The sequence below is a fragment of the Panthera tigris genome, chromosome A2 (assembly GCF_018350195.1).
Source record: "Panthera tigris isolate Pti1 chromosome A2, P.tigris_Pti1_mat1.1, whole genome shotgun sequence".
In the NCBI taxonomy this organism is placed as follows: domain Eukaryota; kingdom Metazoa; phylum Chordata; class Mammalia; order Carnivora; family Felidae; genus Panthera; species Panthera tigris.
In genome coordinates, this window is record NC_056661.1 from 146,025,341 (window position 1) to 146,050,651 (window position 25,311).

At 38.3% G+C, this 25,311-nt stretch overlaps 1 protein-coding gene across 2 annotated transcripts in view; it reads left to right on the forward strand.

Moving 5' to 3' along the window:
• MKLN1 (muskelin 1) overlaps positions 1–24,361 on the forward strand; it is a 214,106-nt gene extending 189,745 nt beyond the window's left edge. For both annotated transcript variants that reach the window (XM_007076283.3, XM_042972575.1), the window contains exons 16-18: positions 2,989–3,091; positions 13,317–13,371; positions 24,009–24,361. In XM_007076283.3, coding sequence (XP_007076345.1) covers positions 2,989–3,091; positions 13,317–13,371; positions 24,009–24,130 — 280 coding nt within the window. In that variant the 3' untranslated portion in view covers positions 24,131–24,361. The remainder of the gene's footprint in view (positions 1–2,988; positions 3,092–13,316; positions 13,372–24,008) is intronic.
• The last annotated feature ends 950 nt before the right edge of the window (positions 24,362–25,311 follow it).

The following is a 25,311-nucleotide window of genomic DNA, read 5'->3' on the forward strand; positions in this document are numbered from 1 at the left end:
TTTAGGTTTTAGAGATCATCTGTTAGCATTTGGAGGAAAGGCATGGGCCGATTATTACCTTTATGAGTCATCAACAAGGAAAAGGAGTTTGCTTCAAGAGCGTGAGAAGAGTAGAGAGATGTCGGGCCTTCTCTGAAGACCATCACCATTTGAGGGAAGGTGGGGGAAGAGACACTCCATAAAAGAGATCAAGAAGGCCCAGTAAGATTCTGGATAAGCTTTGAAGATTGCACCAACAGAATATCTTGATGGATTGGACATGGGTAGGAGAGGAAGCAGTCAGGGAGCAGCTAGGGCATCTTGAGAATCTTGTCTGCTACTAATTTGAACAAACAATAAACGTCCCATTTTATTTTATTTTATTATTTTATTTTATTTTATTTTATTTTATTTTATTTTATTTTATTTTATTTTAGATTTATTTTATATTTGTTATTGTTTTAAGATTTTATCTTTACGTAATCTCTACCCCCAGTGTGGGGCTTCAATTCACAACCCCGAAATCAAGAATCACATGCTCTATTGACTGAGTCAGCCAGGCACTCCTGTTTTAGATACTTGAAAAAAACATAGACCACTTTTTATACCAACTCTTAGATGAATTCAGGAGTTTGAGGAACATTGATACATTGCAGGCAGAATAAACAGAAGTTGTTTTATATGAATTGAATAGAGCATGAAAATTACCTTTTTAATTTAAATTTCATATTAGATACCTAGTATTTCATTATATGAAACCTTACCCTATACTACTGGGCTAGCTTGTTTATTTCTGGTGTTCTTATGGAAAACATTTATGTATTCTGTTTAGTTAAAATATAAATTTAGAGGGAGAGAAGTATATTGTATGCCAAGAAATCTGTCTTTATTCTTAATGGTACTGCACAATACAGTAAATAAAGTGCCACTATTATTTTTTCTTGTAACGTTCAAGTTTCCAAATTTGTCGATGATTTGGGGGTAGAAAGGAGCAAAAGAAAAACTTTTTTATAGGATTAATTCCTTTTCCTTTCAGTACAGGGCCCAGTTGTTGGCCTAAATAGAATTCTAGATCGCAGACATAAGTCCAATGATAAGTTTTTGCAGGCTAAAGAAAGCTTAGAAAAAAGATGAGTGGAAACATACTTTCCGGGAAAATGGGTCTCTTGACTGGATTGAATAGGATGGTAGGCACGTTGGTTAGGTTATTTCAGGTAGCAAAGGATAAAGACATTCTTAGGATCCCTCACTAGAAGAGAAGTTATTATGAGAATATCCAGAGAATTAAGGCATTCCCTCAGCGTTTGGACAGTGAGGCCTAATGGAGAATCGTTTAGCGTCTTAGAACAATTCTAGTGAGGAGCCACGATAATAGCTTTCCTTGTAACTCAGCCTCTTGGCTTTCTGCTTCTTTCCACCTACTTCTGTTCTGCTGATTATTACAGTCTCTGCTTTCCCTAACCTCCTAGCATCCATCCATGGATGGATGGATGGATGGATGGATGGAAGGGAGGAAGGAAGGAAGGAAGGAAGGAAGGAAGGAAGGAAGGAAGGAAGGAATCGATAGATGTAGCTTCAGTAAATAAATAGGTAGGTAGATAGGAAAAAAGGAAGGCAAAGACGGGTAGGAGGGAAGGAATCCACCTACCATGTCGCGCCTTCTGTTTACCGACTTGTGTGTTTTGTGTGCCTTTTGTGTCCTTGTGTATCTCACGTTCAGATTCTTTAAGAGAGTACCTTCTTAGAGAGGGCTCCCTGGAGGTAGTATCCCTATTGGGAAGAATTCTGCCAGGACACTTTATAAACTGATCAAGCTTGAGAGGATTGCTTTCGTCTCAGGTGCAAAACTGGTCTAAACCATTTTGGACAAGACGGTAGAGTAACATGACCTCTGCCCAAGGAGCTCTCTCATCCGAGGGCTTAAGGGCTAACTGACAATCATGGTACTTATTGGATACAATACAGCTGTAATATTTTGCTAGTCTTTGCCCTGCTTGAAATACAGGTGTTCTATCACTGAGATTAACTCTTAAAGACAGGAAATTATTGATGCCGTCAGCCTGAACACCATTGTGAAAGTCTCATTTTCCTCACCCAAATGAAATTGTCTTCTCTACTTATTCTCTATACAATATTTTGAAAAACATCCTAACTTATTAGTTATTAATAAATCCATATATAATTATAACAATGGGATAGTATCTTATTTAAATAGATAAATAGTCCCAAGCAGACTTTTATTCTTTTGGAGAACTAATGCATTGTTTTTTTTTTTAGCTCTTATATTGGCCAAGTTCGTTGTCTGAACCTCAGTTTCTTATCTGTTTTTTTAAAAATGATAATAAAACATCGTCATTGTAAGGGGATAAATGAAGTAATATATGTAAAATACTTGATACATTGTCTAGCATATAACAAATACTTGATAAGTGGTTGCTACAATTGTTATTGTTATTGACTGAGACAGGAAATAATCTTGTTAAAAATATTTGAGCCATTTAAAAAAATATATATATTCAATCAGTGTCCATGATACTCGTGAAAAGAAAGTATACTCATGTCTGTTTCTGACCTGTTAAGGACCTCTAATGGAATGTATATTGCACAAATCTAATCAAGTATTTTTATTTTATCTCTACTTGTTTCTCATGAAACATATTTGGCTCTTTTGCAGTTTTGTTATGTAAAATATTTGACATGTTCACTATGTTTTGTAGTTGATTTAATCTTAGCTTGTAGTTTTAAGAAGAGGGTAGGAGGTACTCCTACACAGTCTCTCGCTCCACAGCTGCCTGTGACCTCCTGGCATCACCGTGACGTCTCCAGGAACTCCACAGCTGTACTGTCTCCATGGCAGTATTCTTACTTCTGGATTCCCAAACACAGGGTTTTTTTTTTTTTAGATATCTACAGTGACTCCTTAGACAATATTCTACTCCAGGTCTGAATGACATTTCTGATGTTTTCCCATAACTCCAGATAATTATTGTTCTTGTTTACATTTTCTAGGTTTGAAGAAAAGGCCCAAATGGATCCCCTTAGTGCTCTGAAATATTTGCAAAACGATCTTTATATAACTGTGGATCATTCAGACCCAGAAGAGACAAAAGAGGTAAAAGTGATAATAAACTTCAGAAAGTGAGCATTAAAAGAAAAAAAGTCTTTCTAACTCTTACTTGCTGATTTTGCTCTTAGATGTTTAAAGGAAAATGGGGAAAATGGGATGACATTAATAATTTTTAAAATGGCATAGAGCAGGGGGTACCTGGATGGCTCAGTCGGTTGGGTCTCTGACTCTTGATTTCAGCTCAGTCATGGCCTTTCAGTTTGTGGGTTCGAGCCTGCGTCAGACTCCACACTGACAGCATGGGGCTTGCTTGGCGCTCGCTCTCGCTCGCTCTCTCTCTCTCTCTCTCTCTCTCTCTCTCTCTCTCTCTCTCTCTCTGCCCTTCCCCTGCTTATGTGCACATGCTCGCGTGCTCTCGCTCTCTCTCTCTCTCTCTCTCTCTCTCCCTCCCTCCCTCCCTCCCTCCCCCCGTCTCTCTGAAAAAAAAAAAAGTGGCACAGAGCAGATGAAATAAAAATTGAAAAGGCTTACTTTCATGTGATAACAAAAGGTTCAGGTCACACAAAAAGCCCTTGATCCATTCAGAAAAGGATTCTCAGGTTTAAAATTTTAATTTAGACTTTAGTTTTGTGTGTTGGGAAGCAAATAGAAATTTTTACTTTCATAGTCCCATGCTTCTTTCACTTAAGAATTACATGCCTCAGTTTGAGTCTTTTTTTTTTTTTTTTTTTAAGAGAGAGAGAGTGTGTGAGCAGGGGAAAGGGGCAGAGGGGGAGAGAATCACACACGGGACTTGATCCCATGACCCTGGGATCATGACTTGAACCAAAATCAGAAGTCAGATGCTCAACCGACTCAGCCTCCCGCATGTCCCTGAACTTTTCTGTTGGTACTCCAAAATCCCTTAAGAGAAGAAAGAAAACTCTCCTCTTTTGTAGGGACAAAGTGAAGAGAGGTTGGTAGGAGTTAGAATCCCTTCTACCTTGATGTCATAGCAGGATAGTTGGACTACATTCTACTGACTTCATTCATTAGGAGTCCCTAACTTTGAGAATTAATAGCAGGTCATTACTTTTCAGGGGTTTGTTGTTGTGGTGGTGGTTACCTAATATGGAAGGGAAGGAGAAGATTAATATTTTTAGGGGTAATCTGTCCCCCCAGTGTGGGGAATATTTGCTTATCTGTGGTGGGTGAATATACCTGCAGTGAATTTCATAGTCATAGCTGGTCTTCCTACTAACTTCTGAGATTCTTTTGTCACTTTAACTTTTGCCAAGCATCCTTGTTCATAGTTCATCTTGCAACATCTGAACTGCAATCCATTTTACCTTCTACTCACAGAATTGGTGCTGACGATATCTAGTTCTGTCCTTTCCATCTACTTCCCTGTTATCTGTTGTTTCACTTTGGCTTTGTAATAGCAACATCAGGCAGTGCTTTTCTTTGTTCCCCAGTAACACAGGCTTCTGATTTAATGTCAAATCACTTTCAGGTACCAGGTTCATTGTACTTTCAAGCAGTAGAACCTGTGTGTCCTTGGCACCAAAACAAAGAGCTTCTCTTTCATAGTTGCTGTTACTTAGTATTGGTTGTAACCCTTCTCTAGGTGGAGAATCAGCAGAACACAATTTAGGACCATCTGAAGGGGGACAGTTAATTGTCTTCCTTGCGTCTTCAATCAATTCATGATACTATTTGAAATGGGGAAATTATCCCCAAGTAGCAGAATATGTTTGGTTTAATCTGTTAGGGCTTATAACTGAACATAGTTGTAAAGAGCCCATTAACGTGCATTGTATTAGACCAGGCATTTGAACGTTATAAATAAATTTCCTTGTGTTTTCTCCATTGTTATTCTGACATGGCTGTTACCAGGAACATTCATTTTTCTCTTATTTTTTGTTTTGGTTTGTTTTGTTTTCTCTTATTTTTTAAAACCAAACCAGAACAGAGGCTCCTGGGTGGCTCAGTCAGTTAAGCATCCGACTTGAGCTCAGGTCAGGATCTCACGGTTTGTGAGTTTTAGCCCTGAGTCCGGTTCTGCGCTGACATTGCAGAACCTGCTTGGGATTTTCTCTCTGCCCCTCCCCGCCCCCGTTTCGCTTTCTCTCTCAAAAAAACCCAACGACTTAAAAACTTAAAATATTGCAAAGTAAATAAATTCAATTGTGCCAGCTGCAAGTAGGCCAAAGAAAACAGTTCGTTCTTAAAGCTAAGCTAATGGGAAAAGCCAGGACAGGGAGGTATCTTGAGTTCAAATTGAGCCATTTTTAAAATTTTGGTAGCAGGTTTCTCTTTTTATCGCTTCCTCGGTAGTTTCAAATTATGATTTTGTATGCCACAGACTTCCATTCTATTTCTTAATAGCTGTATCTGTTAAGAGTTGCTTAGCCCTAGTTGAAGTTAGTTAAAATGGTGCTCTGCACATGTGTGTCAGCATCTGAATCACTTCCAAAGTTATTCAAAACAATACCCTCACCCTAAGAGTCTCTGTCTGCTCTTATGTAACAGAAAACTGAAAACACTCCTGACATTGAGAATTACTGGTCTGTGAGATTATTTTGTTCTAAAATGTGTGAATGGATTTTGTTTTGGTAAAAGAAATCCCTTGGTGACAGTTCTAGGATATATACTCACAGTATTAGTTAGTAAGGCATAGAGATCTTCACTCTCCTTATAACATACCGTTCCACTTACCAAAACAGACCTTACTGCTGTTTTCTGTAGTAACTTGTTTTTGTCCTCTGTGTATATTTTAGAAAGTGTTTATTGTATTAAATGATTGTATCAGCAACTAAAAGTGGTTCTCTTTTGGGGGGCACCTACTATGATGATCACCATCATTGTGCCTATATTGGAATGATGGTGGATTACCAGCTATGTGCCAAATAATGATTCTTTGCTTTCCTTCAGTCTCCCGAACATGGATTCTGAATTGGCAGTGAGGTCCTGATAAACCTTATGAAAATGATATAATTTTCTAGAAAAGGCCCAAGAGAAGGTTGCCTAAATTATTTCTGCCATTTTCAGAAGATTCTATAATAGAGAAGGAAGGAGAAAAACAAGTTTTCAGCCAGTATTACACATTTTGTATTAATTATATTTCTACTGAGCTTCCAAAGTACTGGTGTCATTCATTTAACCGATGTGTATTAAGTCCTTACAACATGCCAGGCATTGTTCTAGGCACAAGAGGTGCATTAGTGAACCAAGCAAAATACCTTCCTGGGTGGTACTTACTACCACTGAGGAAAGACAATAAACTATTATATAGCAAATTATAAAGTACAGTTTATAAAGTATATAAGTTATATAGTACATTGGAAATAGGTATAATGAGAAAATTAAAAAGAGATAAAAAGGGTCAATAAAGGGAGATCAGAGTTAGAAAGGGTGAGAATTGGGCAGTTGCAGTATTAAGTAGGATGATCATAACAGGTCTCATTTAGAAATGAGCTGCACACAGGGGCTCCTGGGTGGCTCAGTCGGTTAAGCGGCCGACTTCGCCTCAGGTCATGATCTCATGGTCCGTGAGTTCAAGCCCCGAGTCGGGCTCTGTGCTGATAGCTCAGAGCCCGGAACCTGTTTCAGATTCTGTGTCTCCCTCTCTCTGACCCTCCCCCGTTCATGCTCTGTCTCTCTCTGTCTCAAAAATAAATAAACATTAAAAAAAAAAATTAAAAAAAAAAGAAATGAGCTGCACACAGACACTTGAAGGGTGTGAGGGAGTCTAAGCAGCTAATTTGGGGAAGATAATTCCTAGCAAAGGGAGGGCTAGAAAAAGGACCTGAGGGTGGGAACATTCTGGCTTTGTGTAGAACAGCAAGGAGGCCACTGTGGCTAGAGCAGAGGTAAAAATGTTCAGAGGAGTCAGAGATGAGGTCGGAGAGGTAAGAGCAGGGATTGGGAAATCATATGGTGAATGACTTCTTAAGTCACTGTTAGGACTTTGGTTTTCACTCTGAATGAATAGGAGCCAGTTCAGGGTATTGTGCAAAGGAGTGATAAGATGTGCTTTATGTCTTACCTAAGATCACTAAGATCTAAGATTATTCTGACTGCTGTATTGAGAATAGACTAAAGGAGAATAAGAATGGAGGCAGAGAGACCTGTAAGGGAGACCACAGAAATTCTAAGGAAGGGATTATTGTAGCTCAGACCCACTAGCAGCAGTAGAAATAGTGAGAAGTAGAGTAGATCAGATTCTCAGTAGATGTTAATGGTGGAATCACCAGTGGGAATGCAAACTCTGGTACAGCCACTGTGGAAAACAGTGTAGAGTTTCCTCAGAAAGTTAAAAGTAGAACTACCCTATGATCCAGCAGTTGCACTACTATTTATCCAAAGAATACAAAAATGCTAATTTAAAGGGATACATGCATGCACTTTGATATTTATAGCAGCATTATCTATAATAGGCAAATTATGGAAACAGCCCATGTGTGCATCGATTGATATTATGTGTGTGTGTGTGTGTGTGTGTGTGTGTGTGTGTGCGCGCGTACACGTATATACAGTGGAATATTATCAGCCATAAAAAAGAATGAAATCTTGCCATTTGCAATGACATGGACAGATCTAGAGAATATTATGCTAAATGGATAAATCTGAGAAAGACAAATACCATATGATTTTACTCAATGTGTGGAATTTAAGAAACAAAACAAATGAGCAAAGGGGAAGAAAAAGGAGAGGCAAACCAAGAAACAGACTCTCTCTCTTTTTTTTTAAGGAATCTCTGCACCCAACATGGGGTTCAAACCCATAACCCAGAGATCAGGAGTCACACCCTCTACCACCTGAATCAGCCAGGTGCCCCAAAAGACTCTTAACTATAGAAAACAAACTAACGGTTACCAGAAAGGAGGTGGGTGAGAGTGGGTTAAGTCAATGATGGAGATTAAGGAATGCTCTTGTGATGAACACAATGATGTATGGAAGTGTTGAATCACGATGCTGTACACTTGAAACCAATATTACACTGTATGTTAACTAACTGAAAATTAAAAACTTTTTTAAAAAGTAGAACCAACAGAATTTTATGATCGACTGGATGTAGTGTTTGAAAAAAATGACTCCAAAGTTACTAGTCTTAGTGGATGGAGTTACCATCAACTGAAATGAGAAGGCTGTGGGTCATCCCAGTTTGGGGTGCTGGGTGTGGACTCCTGACTGGGACCAGGAGTATAATGTTGGATATATCTTCAGTTTGAGATGCTTGTGGAACAGCCAGCCTTATACATTGAGGTGATAGTTAGATATTCAAGTTTGGCTTTATTCAGATTATATAGTATCACTTGATACCTGTTAAAATCCTAGGTCAATACATACCAGTTCCACTAAATCAGTTGTTAAAATAATAGTTTTCTCCCTACCCTTCCACATGTAGAACCAGTAATGTTTATCTTTCACCTTGGATGTCAGAAAAGAGGAGCAAATTAACCCTAAAATAAGTAGAAGATTGGAAAATAATGAACTAGGAAACAAATAATAGAAAAAAATGTTTTAAGTGAAAAGTTGGTTCTTTGAAAAGGTGAATAAAATAGCCAAACTTAGGAAGAAAAAAAATAGTGAAAATATAAGTTGTCAACATTATTACAGACCCTATATATATTAAAAGAGACTAAGGAGATATTTTGAACTACCAACAAATTCAACTTGCTGAAATGGACAAATTCCTTGGAAGGCACAACAAAACAGACACAAGAAGAATTAGAAAATATTAAGGAACTCCATATCAGTTACAGACATAGATTGAATTTGTAATTAAAAACTTTGGGGGGCACTTGAGTGGCTCAGTCAGTGAAGCATCCGACTCTTGATTTAAGCTCAGGTCATGATCTTATGGTTTAATTTAAAGGGTAAATTCCAGTGACTTGAGTTCCAGCCCCACATTGGGCTCTGCTCACAGCGTGGAGCCTGCTTGGGATTCTTTTTCCCTGAACCTTCTGCCCCTTCCTCTCTCTCTTTCTCTTTCTCTCTCTTAAAATAAATAAGCTTAAAAAACTAAACAAACAAACAAACAAAACACAACTTTCAGGGCACCTAGTCATGATCCCGGGACCCTGGGATAGAGCCCCCACATTGGGCTCTGTGCTGAACAGGGAGCCTGCTTAAGATTCTCCCCTCCCCCTCCCTCACTCTTACTCCTTCCCTCTCCCCCACTCAGTCCCTCCTCCACTTGCTGTCTCACCCATGCTGTCTCTAAAATAAAAAAATAAAACACTTTCAAAGTGTTTTTTGAAAGAAAAGAAAACTGGTCTCTTGATGGCTATCTCACTAAATTCATTCAGGAATGAAGGAAGTAAAAATAGCAACTCTTCATAGACTCTAAGAAAGGAGAGGAAGATAGAACACTTTCTACATCCTGTTATGAAGCACCTTGACTGATATTAAAAACCCAACAAAAATACTACAAGCAAAGAAAACTATAAACCTCTTGTGTTATTATAAAACTATAATACCTCTTGTGAATGGAGATGCAAAATTCTTAATAAAATTTTATCTAATCAAATCCAGCAATATATAAAAAGGTTAATGCATAATAACTGAGAGTATATTCTAGGAATATAAAGTCTGTTTAACATTTGAAAATCAGTCATTCACCACATTGATAGAATGAAGGAGAAGAACCTTAGATCATCTCAATAAGTGGAGAATAAGCATTTGACAAAATTTAAAACCCATTTATGATAAAAAAAAACAAAAAAACAAAAAAACTAGCAGACAAGGAATGAAAAGAACCTTCCTAAGTCTCATAAAGGGCATCTATGAAGCTCTCACTCCTGATTAATTATAAAACTCTTTCCCTAAAGATTAAGACAAGGAAAGGATGCCTGTTATCAACAGACATCCTCTACTCAGCATTGTACCAGAAGTTATAGCTAGTGCAATCAGGTAAGAAAAAGGAATAAGCAGTGTATGGATTGGAAAGGGAAAAGCAGAATTGTGTGTATAGATCACATTATTGTGTATATGGAAAACCCTGTGCAGTCCGCAAAACAATATGCTAAAATAAGTGAATTTAGCAAGGTTACAGAATACAAGGTCAATAGGGGGGAAAAGTGATTATTTTTATATTAGCAATGAACAATTAGAAAATAAGAATTTTTCAGGGTGCCTGGGTGGCTCAGTCAGTTGAGCGTCCAACTTCGGCTCAGGTCATGATCTCACAGTTTGTGGGTTCGAGCCCCGCATCGGGCTCTGTGCTGACAGCTTAGAACCTGGAGCCTGCTTCGGATACTGTGTCTCCCTCTCTCTCTGCTCCTCCCCCGCTCATGCGCTGTCTCTCTCTCATTGAAAAATAAACAAAAACAGGGGTGCCTGGGTGGCTCAGTCGGTTAAGCCTCTGACTTCAGCTCAGGTCACGATCTCGCGGTCTGTGAGTTCGAGCCCCGCGTCGGGCTCTGGGCTGATGGCTCAGAGCCTGGAGCCTGCTTCCGATTCTGTGTCTCCCTCTCTCTCTGCCCCTCCCCCGTTCATGCTCTGTCTCTCTCTGTCTCAAAAATAAATAAAGGTTAAAAAAAAAATTTTTTTTAATAAAAACATATTTTAAAATGTGTTTTTTAATAAAAAAAAAAAAAAAAAAGAAGGAGAAAATAAGAATTTTAGGGATGCCTGAGTGGCTCAGTGAGTTAAGCGTCTGAATTTGGTTCAGGTCATGATCTCACGGTTTGTGGGTTTGAGCCCTGTGTTGGACTCTGTGCTGACAGATCAGAGCCTGGAACCTGCTCGGATTCTGTGTCTCTCCTCTCTGTCTGATCCTCCCTGCTTGTGCTCTTATCTCTCAAAAATAAATAAACATTAAATTAAAAAACAAAGATGGACCTAAATATAAAACCTAAAACAATAAAGCTTCAAGAAGAAAACATCTTCACAACCTTGGCATAGGCAGAGATTTCATGGACATGACACAAAGGCACTAACCCTAAAAGTAAAAAGCCTGCTAAGTTGGATTTCATCAGAAGTAAAATTTCATTAGAAGACTTTAGAGAAATGGACAAGCCACAGACTAAATAATATTTGCAGTAAATATTGACAGAGGACTAATACCCAGAATTTTTTTTTAATTTACATTCAAATTAGTTAGCATATAGTGCAACAATGATTTCAGGAGTAGATTCCTTAATGCCCTTTACCCATTTAGTCTATCCCCCCCCCCCCACAACCCCTCCAGTAACCCTCTGTTCTCCATATTTAGGAGTCTCTTATGTTTTGTCCCCCTCCCTATTTTTTTATTATTTTTGCTTCCCTTCCTTTGTGTTCATCTATATGGAGTATATATACACTCCATCGTATATATATATACCACGTCTTCTTTATCCATTCATCCATCGATGAACATTTGGGCTCTTTCTATACTTTGGCTATTGTTGATAGTGCTGCTATAAACATTGGGGTGCATGTGCCCTTTTGAAACAGCATACCCGTATCCCTTGGATAAATACCTAGTTGTGCAATTGCCAGGTCATAGGGTAGTTCTATTTTCAACTTTTTGAGGAACCTCCATACTGGTTTCCAGAGTGGCTGCACCAGCTTGCATTCTCACCAGCAGTGCAAAAGAGATCCTCTTTCTCCACATCCTCGCCAATATCTGTTGTTGCCTGAGTTGTTAATGTTAGCCATTCTGACAGGTGTGAGGTCGTATCTCATTGTGGGTTTGATTTGTATTTCCCTGATGATGAGTGATATTTTTTCATGTGTGTGTTAGCCATCTGGATGCCTTCCTTGGAAAAGTATCTATTCATGTCTTTTGCCCATTTCTTCACTGGGTTATTTGGTTTTTTTGGTTGTTGAGTTTGATAAGTTCTTTATAGATTTTGGATACTAACCCTTTATCTGATATGTCATTTGCAAATATCTTCTCTCATTCCATCAGTTGCCTTTTAGTTTTGCTGATTGTTTCCTTCACCGTGCAGAAGCTTTTTATTTTGATGAGGTCCCAATAGTTCATTTTTGCTTTTGTTTTCCTTGCCTCTGGAGACATGTTGAGTAAGAAGTTGCTGCGGCCAAGATCAAAGAGGTTTTTGCCTGCTTTCTCCTCAAGGATTTTGATGGCTTCCTGGCTTACATTTAGGTCTTTCATCCATTTTGAGTTTATTTTTGTGTATGGTGTAAGAAAGTGGTCCAGGTTCGTTTTTCTGTGTATCTCTGTCCAGTTTTCTCAGCACCACTTGCTAAAGAAACTGTCTTTATTCCATTGGCAGAATATTTTCTAAGAGTGGGGAATTTTTTTTTAAAATTTTTTTAACGTTTATTTATTGAGAGAGACAGAGCATGAACTGGGGGAGGGACAGAGAGAGAAGGAGACAGAATCCGAAGCAGGCTCTAGGCTATGACCTGTCAGCACAGAGCCCAACGCGGGGCTCAAACTCACGAAACATGAGATCATGATCTGAGCCAAAGTCCAGCGCTTAACCAACTGAACCACCCAGGCACACCCCACCCCGAGAATATTTAAAAAAAACAAAACAAAAACACTTCCCATGTATCTTAAATTCTTCCTTTTGTTCCCTTTTTTCCTAACTCTTGCTTAAATAATTACTTCTGGAATACTTGTCCAGTCTCTGCCCTTCAAAAGGCCATAAGTCAGAGCTTACAAATATTGATGTGTTGGGGCGCCTGGGTGGCTCAGTTGGTTGAGCGTCCGACTTCGGCTCAGGTCATGATCTCACAGTCTGTGAGTTCGAGCCCCGCGTCGGGCTCTGTGCCGACAGCTCAGAGCCTGGAGCCTGCTTCAGATTCTGTGTCTTACTCTCTCTGACCCTCCCCCGTTCACGCTCTGTCTCTGTCTTAAAAATAAATAAACATTTAAAATTTTTTTTTTTTTTTTTTTTTTTTTTTTTTTTTTTTTAAAGAAGAAAAATCTGGGGCACCTGGGTAGCTCAGTCAGTTAAGCATCCGACTTCGGCTCAGGTCGTGATCTTGTGGTTTGTGAGTTCAAGCCCCATTTAGGGCTCTGTGCTGTCAGCCCAGAGCCTGGAGCCTGCTTCAGATTCTGTCTCTCTCTCTCTCTCTCTCTCTCTCTGCCCCTCCCCTGCTTGCGCTCTGTCTCTCTCTGCCTCTCAAAAACAAATGAACGTTAAAAAAATAATAATAAAAAGAAAAATCAGCATATTTTTTTAAATGTAGTGTTCTTGCTACTATTTAATGAACAGACTTCTGCAGCACATGTGCAGAGATCTACAGTGGCTAATAAATGGTCAAACTGACACGTAATTTTTCTCTAATATGCTTAGTCAGCTAATTTGCTTCTATTTTTCTTTTACAGTTTCAGCTCCTAGCTTCTGCTCTATTCAAATCTGGTTCAGATTTTACAGCTCTAGGTAAGTATTCCAGCCTAGTTTATCTAGCTTACATGCCCTAGCATTTGGGGGATTGGATTTTGGTTTCTTTTAAGTGAAACATCAGGCGAGATGTTCATCTAAACAAAACAAGTTTCAAGGTAGCCTGCAAAATTTCTAATAACCTGCTACAGAGTTATTTTCCAAGCATCAGTCACCAGTTCATGGGTCAGTTTGCAGTTCCTGTTACACCAATTGCTGGGTTCTTATGCAAACACATGGCAGTAGAAGCATGATCAAAATAAATTAACTCGTATAGCATGGTTTTGGAATGTAGGTGTACTACTCATACACTTAACTATTAGATGACACTTCTTGGTGGGATGATTTTTCCTCTCAGTTTATTCTTCGTGGAATCAACAGATTGGTGATGGGTAGGCAATGACAAAATCATTTTGAGATCAGAGAAAATGCATTATCTCTTCCCTGAAAATGCCAAATTTTGTATGCTGTTATTTTAATTGTTTAAGATAAACTCTACTTGAAACTCCAGTGTTTCTCAGACACTCCAGATATGGGCATCAGTCTCCATTTAGGAGTACTCTCATTTAGTATCAATGGATTATTAACGTAACTAGACTGTAGTGAAGTGGGGAATCTTACAGAATCCAGTAGAAATCAGGTGAATTTTCAAGAATCTTTTTGTTAGGATACATCATTATGATAGCTTTATGTTTTCAACAATGCTGTAGGCTTTTGAAGTAGGGGAATTTCCAGCCCCCCTCTTGGCATTACAAAATACAGTCACATGGTAAATGCTTATTAATTCCATTCATGCCACTGCTGTTATAATTTGCCTTAGAGCTGAACAGTAGTATTGAGATTTTCCAGTATATGAAATACAGATACTAGTCTTTATCTCTAGCATAAAATAACACTTTGGGATAGCAGTTTAATTTCTTCATCATCCTTATGTCTCCTAAAGGTGAGCTATACCTCAAAAGAACAGAACATATATAATTCTGGTGTTTTTCAGTGGGATGGGAAAGAATAGCAATTTTCCTTGGGGTCTTGCCCTTTCTTATTCCATAACCAGTAATCAAGGCTTCTCCACTGATAGAGGCACCTCTAGTCCTGAGTTCTAATTCCAGAACACATAGGATTCCACAGGGTAGGACTGAGCACACTTTGCTATAAAACATAGGTTCTCTGAAAATTTAGATAATTGTTTAGCACTATTCCATACAAATATTTTGAGGCTAACAGAGAGCTTAACCCTGTGATGAAGAATTTAAGTATAAGCGTTATTTTAGAAAGTCCATACCCTTGTGAATTTCATCATTTGAGACAGAGATTTAGTGATACATGAATTAGGAACCTGGCACATAGATATTGTTCGAATGAACATGTGCCTTGTTATGCATGGATACCACAGCCCAGGGCCATTATTTCTATTTTATTGGTGAGCAGCACTAAAATGTCTCTGGCTGACTTATATTTAGCCTTTAGAACAAAAATTTCTTGGCAGTCATTTAAATATGTTAGGTTGGTGTCAGCAAATATTTTACCTTTAACTTAACTCCTTTCTTTGGTCTCTTCCCCATTCACTGCCAGCTAATATATTTTTCAGGAACAGTTTGTTTTACTTGGATTCCAAGCAAACCTCAGATACACTGAGAACAATACAAACAATAGAAAAAAATACAAAAAGAAATTCCTGTGGGGTTTCACTTCCTACCTTGTTTGAAGGAGGCAGTATGTTTAGTAGTTAGAGATGAGAGTGTAGGAGAGTGATTAAGAGTCAGAATCTAGGTTCAGATATCAATTCTGCCACTTGCTAATTTCAACCAAATTAATTTCAAAAAGCTACCTTGAGGGGTGCCTGGGTGCCTAAGTCGGTTCAGTGTCCAACTCTTGATCTCAGCTCAGATCTTAATCTCAGGGTCGTGAGTTCTAGCCCCACATTGGGCTCCACGCTGAGTGTGAAGCCTACTTAAAAAAAGTGACCTCTTGCAAGTACCTTTCTTTTTATTATTTTTTTAAATTTTTAACATTTATTTATTATTTTTGAGAGACAGAGTGTGAGCAGGGGAGGGGCAGAGAGAGAGAAGGAGACACAGAATCCAAAGCAAGTTTCAGGCTCCAAGCTGTCAGCACAGAGCCTGATGGGGAGTTTGAACCCACAAGCCGTGAGATCGTCACCTGAGCTTCCCAGGTGCCCCCAGCAAGTCACCTCTCTAATATTTAATTTTCTCCATTTATAAAATGGAGGTAATAAGAGTACTTACCATAAGTTGAGAGAATTAGGTGAAATAATTATGGCGAACACTTAACACAATAAAACAGTAAGTGCCCCATTCAGAGTACTATTAATATTACCTCCCTCAAAAACATAATCTTCTTGGGGTACCTGGGTGGCTCAGTCGGTTAAGCATCGGAAGCTTGGTTTCGGGCTCAGGTCATGATCTCACGAACCATGAGTTCAAGCTGCACATCGGGCTCTGTGCTGACAGCTCGGAGCCTGCTTAGCAATTCTCTCCCTCTCTCTCTGCCCCTCTGGGTGCATGCTCTGTCTCTCAAAATAAATAAATTAAAAAACAGAAAAGGATTTTTTAAAAAATGTAATCTTCTTTGTAACACTGGTAAGTTCGGATGAAAGGCAAATTCGGACTTTATGCCAATTTTAATAAGGAGAAATTTGGTATTTATAAACAAAATGTATTTTCCTTAATGTTTCATGCCTACTTCAAGTTCCTGACTCTTGTTTATTTCCCATCAGATTGTCTTATCTTCACTCCACTTAGAGTTGAAATCAAGTGGGGTATTTCACGTGTAGATATATACATTTTTTTTTTTTTTTTTTTTAAATTTTTTTTTTAACGTTTATTTATTTTTGAGACAGAGAGAGACAGAGCATGAACGGGGGAGGGTCAGAGAGAGAGGGAGACACAGAATCGGAAGCAGGCTCCAGGCTCTGAGCCATCAGCCCAGAGCCCGACGCGGGGCTCGAACTCATCACAGACCGCGAGATCGTGACCTGAGCCGAAGTCGGACGCTTAACCGACTGAGCCACCCAGGCGCCCCGATATATACATTTTTTAAGATTTTTATTTTTGAGTAATCTCTACACCCAATGTGGGCCTCAAACTCACAACCCTGAGATTGAGTCACACGCTTCACCAACTGAGCCAGTCCAGTGTCTCTAGTTGTATACATTTTTTTCATGTATAGATAAACTAAATACTTCATTTTCTAAATTCTCCAAAAAATTTGCCTCTGCTAAAGTTACTGACAGACTTCCTTCCAAATTGCTTCTCTTAACCTCCTAGTGAGAATTAATTATTGACTAATGTCCTTTGTACCTTGAAGAATTAGAAAAATGGAAAGTGATTTACAGACAGCTGACATCTTAATTTTGAAAAATGACAGACTTCAGAGCAAAATAACCTCTGGGGATCTTTAGAGCTTCTGATGGCTGTGGGCACTTTTAAGCTTGAACTCAGACATTTTGCTGATTTTTAGAGCTGTATCTTGGTTCCAGAAAGTATGCATTGGTACAGTTTAAGCATACTTTCAGCAAGGTATGTGAGAACTAGGAAACAATCTGTCCTGTAGAGCATTTTGCCTTTTTCTTTTTTTTTTCTTTTTTTTTTTTTTTTTGGAAGGAGAGAGAGAGATTGAGAGAGAGTCAGTCAGTTGGGTGTCCAACTTCAGCTCAGGTTATGATCTCGTGGCTCATGAGTTTGAGCCCCATGTCAGGCTCTGTGCTGACAGCTCAGAGCCTGGAGCCTGTTTCAGATTCTGTGTGTCTCTCTCTCTCTGCCCCTCCCCCACTTGCACTCTGTCTCTCTCTCTCTCAGGAATGAATAAACATGAAAAAAAAATTTTTTTAATAAAAGATACTTTCTTCAACCTCCTGTCTGTAACCCACATGTTTACAGATACTTTTTATATAATAGTGAATTTATTATTAGCAATAGAAAGTATAAATAAACTTATATCCAGGAGAAAAATGTAAATAGGAAAACTTACCTAGTCCGTATAGGATATTAAGTTAAAAGTATTGTATATTCCTAATAGTTCACTTTTATTTTTACAGCAGTCATTATCTTTAGTCATGATAGTAGCAATAAAGTGATAGTTAGTATTTATTGAGCACTTCTATGGGGCCAGGTACTATTCTAAGTACTGTACATGTCTTAACTCATTTAATCTAGATAATAATCCTATGAAGTAGCTACTGTTGTGAGGCCCTTTTATATATGAAGAAACTGGGACGCTTGCCCAGGAATAGTGCTGGTGAATGGCAAAACAAGGATAGAAACTTGAATAGTATGGCTTCAGAGCTCGCTGTCTATAAACTACCAACTATACTGCTTCTCATTGAGCTCTACCAGTTTCTACTACTCTGATTAATTTCTTATTCCATTTTATGATGAAAATCAAGTGAAAGAAACATTGATTAGGAGTGTGAGATTTATGATAATCAATGTAACCGTTTTTGTCCCAGCTCTGCCTTTTAATTAGTCATGTTACGTTCCTAGTGCCTACCCTTTTTAATGTATTTTTTAAAAAAACATTGACTACAGATAAAGCTTAAGATTCTTCCTGAACAACTTTCCTCAGCTCTGTCTCCTCTCAAGTGTAACCTTTCATATCTGGCAGATCTTTACACAAACACACATATACACACAACCATATACACAGATATACAAATACAGCTGATTCTCTTTATTTACAGTAGTTCTGTTAAGTCATCAGTCTGTTCTGTTACGGCTGAATTAGTGAATACTGAACCATTACCCTATGGGACGTAGGGAGTTAAGTTCCTTATATTGTTCATTCATTAACATTGAACTCAGGCAATAGCACTGTAACTCTTTCCTCAAAGAAGCTTGTCTTAACACACACATTTTCTCCATAAGGCACATTATGGCCTTTTTGCATTTAAGAACACTAGACAACACTTCAGCGCTACACTTGGGGGATCATTTTAAGCAGTGAAGTCACCAACAAAAAGCACAAAATGCAAAAAACATGACACCAATAGACCAAAAAGGACGCTTGTTTATAATGTGAGAGGTGAAAAAAGAAGGCAGAGCATCACCCAGTTCATCCTCAGCTGAGAACGTGTGTGTATTTTCGCAGCTGTCCACTTGTCTGTGCAAGACCACATAGTGCCACAAGTATTGATTTTGAGTTTCAGCTAAATTTTAATGGGCAGACAAATGCACAAATATCTGAATAATAAGGATGGACTGTACACACGGACACAGATGTATAGTTTTGTATGTTCTGGTTTTATTACACAATGTAAAATATGTATTCTACAACATAACATTTTAAAATTTAATGATGTGGCATGGAGATGTTTGCAAGAAACTGTAATCTATTGTATTCTTATTGAGTGATATATGATATTCCATAATAGGATCTACCATAATTTAAACATTCATCTAATGATAGTGTAAATTTCAGTCTTCTCACTGGTAAATGGTGAATAAAAATAAAACCTGTTCAGATGGTAACTATACTTACTGTGAGGAGTATTGAATAATGTATGGAATTGTTAAGTAAAAATCACCGCATTGTGGGGCACCTAGGTGGCTCAGTTGGTTGAGTGTCTGGCTGTTAATTTCAGCTTAGGTCATGATCCCAGGGTCATGGGATCAAGCCCCATGTCAGTCTTTGTGCTGACTGTGAAGCCTACTTAAGATTCATTCATTCATTCATTCAATCATTCTCTCTTTCTCTCTCTCCCCACCCCCCCCCCCCACTGCTCTTCTCCCCTGCTCACATATTCTCTCTCTCTCTCTCTCTCTCTCTCAAATTAAAAAAAAAAAATCACTAAGTTGTACACTTGAAACTAACATAACATTGTATGTCATTATACTCCAATGATAAAAATATTTAAGTCAAAAAATTAATTAAACATGTTCTTTTAAGGGTTAAAGAAACTTAGCACACTGCTTACAGTTTAAGCACTCAGTGAATATTTGTTAATAAAAATACATAAATGAGCTTTGGAGTCAGACAGACATGGGTCCACGTTCTATTCTCTTCTCTCACCAGCTGTGAGATCTTACTAAATTACTGAATCTCTCTAACCTGTCTCACATGAAAGGGGAGTTTATGATAAACGCTTCATTATTTTTTTTATAAGAATGAAATGTGGTCATGCATAAACTACCTAGCACACAGCAGGAACTCAGTGTTTCCCTCCCTCTTAAATCATTTAATCTCATGGAAATGTATTTACTTCATTTGATATTATTTCATAAGAAGACAGGTGTTTCATTAGTAATACATAGGTATTACTTCATTAGAGGATTACCACAGAATCAATATTTTCTCCTAAAAATAAAACCTCACATTTTTACAAATATAGAAAATAAAACAAAGAAAGGAAAAACCTAAAAGTTGACTACAAACAGAAGCCTGTTTATCCAGTTGGTAACATTACCACCCAATAGCAGGGGGGAAGAGAGAAAATGTTTAGTACAATGCTTAGACCATACTCCTACTGAAATATATTTTAAAGACAGTGAAAGCAAAGAAATCTTGTGTTTTGCCTGTGGTGGTTTGGGTATAGTAAATCTGGAATGTGTTTTGTGTGTATTTCAGGTTGAGCAAATTAGTAAATATGATATTGCAGAATGTCAGTTTTCTTAGTGGAAGAAAGGAGGTACTATAAATAGGGAATGGGATAAGGAGAGGAAGAATCCTTTAACGTTCTTAAAAACTGAGAATCATCAATGAAATCATGAACTCATGATTTTGGCTTAAAAAAAGCTATATAATATGTGTGTACATATGTGGATAGGCCTAGAAACAGCACCACCCTTGGCAATTAGCACAACTGATCTTGGTTTCTAAATGTTATTCACCACTAAAAAGGAATAAGGCATCCTTGGGAAAATGGCTCATTCCAGAACTGTGTAAAGATGAGCTTGGATATCTTGTTGTGCCAGAAAGGAACAGAGTATTTAAAAAAAAAAAAAATTTTTTTTAATGTTTATTTATTTTTGAGAAACAGAGAACGTGAGTGGGGGAGGAGCAGAGAGAGAGAGGGAGACACAGAATCCCAAACAGGCTCCAGGCTCCAAGCTGTCAGCACAGAACTGGACGTGGGGCTCGAACCCACAAACTACGAGATCATGACCTACGCTGGAGTCAGACACTCAACCAACTGAGCCACCCAGGTGCCCCGTTAATGGGAACATTTAAAAAAGACATAGAAACCAGCTCAAAAGAGCTCTCACTGGCCCAAACTGGGACAGTATGAGTATTAAAATGAATAATGACAGTAATAAATACAATATATTGAAGAAGAAAAGGATCCATGAGAGCATACTCATGCAAACAAATAAAATGGAAGGGAAAAAAAACTTTATAATTAATGTCAGTCAACAAATGTAGAATGAATTGTAATTAGAAAAACAGCATTATAGTTGTTTAGCAAGATATAATTATTTTAGCAAGAATCATCAGTGAATGCTAATATCATTGGGTGCAAGTCTCTTGGGGAACAGGATATTCACACAGTCTCAAATTGTATCCTCGTCAATATTTTACTAATTATAGTGGTAGAAAAGAACACCTTCACATTGGAAAAAAATTGGCTACCGTAGCTTAAGTGGTCAAAGTGAACATTGGGACACACTGATAGCATGTGCCTCCTGACATGATGCACTGAGAAGGACACAGTATCACTTATGTAGTATTCTTGCCAGAACTGCATAAATTTCATTCTGATCATGAGGAAGCAGTCAGACAACCCAAATCCAGCACATTCTGCTACATAACTGCTCTGTACTTTTCAAGAATATCAGTGTCAGGGTGCCTGGGTGACTCAGTTAAGCGTCCAACTTCGGCTTCAAGTCATGATCTCACGGCTTGTGTGTTCGAGCCCCGTTTCAGGCTCTGTGCTGACAGCTCAGAGCCTGGAGCCTGCTTCAGATTCTGTGTCTCCCCTCCCCCACTCGTGCTCTGTCTCTCTCTCTCTCTCAAAAAATAAACATTAAAAAAAAAAAAAAAGAATATCAGTGCCATTAAAAAAAACAGAGGCTGAGGGGCACCTGGGTGGTTTAGTCTGTTAAGTATCTCTTTATCTCAGGTCAGGTTATGGTCTTGAGGTGGGATTGAGCCCTACATTGGGCTGGCTCCATGCTGAGTGTGAAGCCTGCTTGGGATTCTCTCTCCCCTTCTCTCTGCTTCTGCCCAACTTGTGTTCTTTCTCTCTCAAGATAAATAAATGGGTTTTTTTAATTAAAAAAAAAAAAAAAAAAGGCTGAGGAACTATTCCAGGCCAAAGAGACTTGAAGGGGCGCCTGGATGGCTCATTTGGTTAAGTGTCTGACTCTCAGGCCATGATCTCACGGTTTTGTTGAGTTTGAGCCCTGCATCGGGCTTCACACTGGCAATGTGGAGACTGCTTGGGATTCTGTGTCTCCCTGTCTGTCTGCACCCCACCCCAGTGTGCACTGTCTCTGTCTCAAAATAAATAATAAACTTTAAAAGACCCAAAAACTAGATACAGTGCTTGATAGTGGATTGAGTTTTAGTTTAGTGGAGAAAATGACTATAAAAAAGACTATTGTTAAGTTTCCCAAATTTAATATATAGTGGCTATTCAAGTGATGTTCTTAGGTGAAATGAACTCAAGTATGAGTGAAAATGTCTACAACTTACTCCCAAATAGTTCCACAAAAAAAGTATGTGTGGGGTACAAACAACAGAAAGAATGAGAACATGTGACAATGTTAACAATTAAGTAATCTAGGTGAGGGTATATGAATATTTGTTGCATTATTGAAACTTGTCTAAGAATTTGAAATTTTTCAAAATAAGTTGAAAATAAAGCAATTTAGAAATTCAGAAAAGCAGGGGCGCCTGGGTGGCGCAGTCGGTTAAGCGTCCGACTTCAGCCAGGTCACGATCTCGCGGTCCGTGAGTTCGAGCCCCGCGTCAGGCTCTGGGCTGATGGCTCGGAGCCTGGAGCCTGTTTCCGATTCTGTGTCTCCCTCTCTCTCTGCCCCTCCCCCGTTCATGCTCTGTCTCTCTCTGTCCCAAAAATAAATAAAAAATGTTGAAAAAAAAATTAAAAAAAAAAAAAAAAAGAAATTCAGAAAAGCAATTTAAATAGGGGGAAAGAGTAATACCATCATTCAAAGCTAACCTTTGCTTACATTTTGGAGTATTTCCTTCTGTTCTTTTCCATGGTATTTCTTTGTTAAATCTTAAGCTCCAAAGAAGTAAACATTTGCTCTCAAACTTAAAATAATAGTAAAAAAAATTTTTTAACAAAAAAGAATGTACTTTTCTTGAGGCATTGTTTATTTTCCTTCCAGGAAACTGATATCTTTGGCAATGTTCTGTTCTGTTCATGTTCTTTACAAGAATGAAAACAGTGCACCTAAAACAGTATTCTAAGTTGAATGAAAATTGGTCCAATTTGAAATAGTTTTCACTGAGTATTATGGCATATATAACTCTTTCTGGCACTATTTCTGTTTCTTGTGGTAGTCTATAGGGCTCTCATGTCTCAGCCATTTCAGGAATGGGGAAATCAAAAGACTACTTTGTTTATCATTCGTTATATGTACATAAGAAATTTGAGGCAGCTTAAAGCAATACAGCTAACTAAAGGAAGGAAGCATCTCACTGAATATTCCTTTGACTGGAATGAACTTGAAAATTCAATGTTTACTAAAGGTTAAAGGAGAAAAAATCCTGTAGTTCCATTGGCCCCCACCTTTTAAGAATGTCATCCACTTTTTTTTTTAATGTTTATTTTTGAGAGAGAGAGAGAGAGAGATCATGAGCAGGGGAGGGGCAGAGAGAAAGGGAGACACAGAATCCTGAGCAGGCTCCAGGCTCTGAGCTGGTAGCACAGACCCCGACGTGGGGCTCAAACCTAGGAACCATGAGATCATGACCTGAGCTAAAGTCAGATGCTCAACTGACTGAGCCACCCAGGCACCTCTGTCATCCACTTTCTAATGTTTACCTGCAGAAAAGTCGTTCATTGCTCTGTTTTTCACACAACGTGTGCCTGGCGTAGAGCATGGTGCATAGTATCAAACATGTATGGCCGGGTACTGTTCTCTGCTATCATACATGTATTTCTTTCCCTCAGTTATGTTTTCACTCAGTTCTCTGAGACTACATTCAGCTCTTGGGACCTTAATGATTTTAGACCACTTTCTAAAGAAAGTGATTTTATTTTTCATTTTGATTTTATTGTATTTTTTTATTATAAAAAAATGTTAGTGGTCGGAAGTATTATAAAGTTGGAAAAGAGGCAGACATTTCCTCAGTGGAGTAGAAGAGGTAAATGTAAAGAAAAGAAGAGAGTCAATATTAGTTACTAAAGTGCCAGTCATTAGAACAGGTGCTTCTCACATAATTATATCTAATATGCCCAATATCCCCATGAGTATACAAGATTAATACAAATTTATAGCTGACCAGACAGTTGTAGCAAGGCTGATTAACTCACCTAAGATCATACCACTGGCCAGGTACTAGACCTGGGTTCGGGACCTACGTTTGTCTGGTTTTAAAATCAGATTTGGTTTTGATTTTTGCATTCTACATTGCTGCTTTTCTCAACTAGCTTCTCCGTTACATGTTTTAGACACAATGGATGAGTTTCTTTGTATCTCTCCCTTTACCAGGCTTTTCCGATGTGGATCACACCTATGCTCAAAGAACTCAGCTCTTTGACACCTTAGTAAATTTCTTTCCTGACAGCATGACTCCTCCCAAAGGCAACCTGGTAGACCTCATCACGCTGTAACTGAAGAGTCACTGGACAGAAATGGAGAACGTCTGATTTCAGTATTTTGGAGTCCAACTCCGTTGACCGACAATTAGGCTGCAGCGATTGAGGACTGCACCAGAATTTTGAAGGGATCTTTACTGTCACAAGTTTTAACCCTCTTCCTTCATACCTGACCTCAGCCCCTTTCTCCTCATCCCATTCCTGAATTAGGCTAATAAAGTGAAATTGGTATACTTTCCATTTAAATATATATATATTTTTTTCTTACTTTAACTTTTAAGAACTAATGAGTATAAAAGAAAAAGTAATCAGGCAGTTTACCCTTTTCTGATTTTTATTTCATTTTTATAAAATTGGGGCAAGTAAGCACTATTAACAGACTCAGTGCTGTAAGAATTGGGGTTTTGTTGTTGGCTTGTTTTGGCCTTCTTTCTCCTCCTTTCCCATTTCAGTTTACCTCGCATCATGCAAACTGCTTATAAGTCATGTCACTTGTTTACCTCTTTAATTCATTCTTCAAAGTGTGGAGTTCTGTAGGGCAAATGATGTAAAAGTGATGTATGTGTCTCTGTTGACTAGAGTCTTGTATTACATTAAACAGTAGGAAGAACAGAGGGCTCAAATGTATGCCCCTTGTCATAGAACTAAAAAATGAAACCCAAGATTGATCCAGGCACTTATCTGAGATTGGTCTATAGTATTTCTATAATGATATATTTTATAGTGGATATTACAATAGCTTTGAGTCACAGAAACCTTAAACTGAGGAGAATATAGTTCAAGACCTTTAAGAGCCATTATAACAATTACCAGCAAGAAGATTCCAGTAGTGATTAATATGTTCATTGATGTCTTTGTAGCAAATTTTGGAAGAAAACGACTCTTTTCTCTGGTAGAGCTATGCTTCCATTTCTCCTTTGTGCTTTTTGTAGCATTTTCACTTGGGAGGGTGGGTTTCCAGAGCTATGCTTTTGTTATTTCCATATACATTAGCTTCCTACATCTGTTTCTGTACACTGATATTTTAAAGAATAATGGTTTGTAGTTGTCCGATGGAATACAGCTGACAGGGATTTCATTAAGCACACGCAGGCTTTTAGTTGGAGAAAAAGGAAATAATGGTACAGATATTTTTTCATTGGAAGAAGGGCAGATGTGGGGGTTGGAGGTATTATGTGTCATTCCATGAGGTGCTG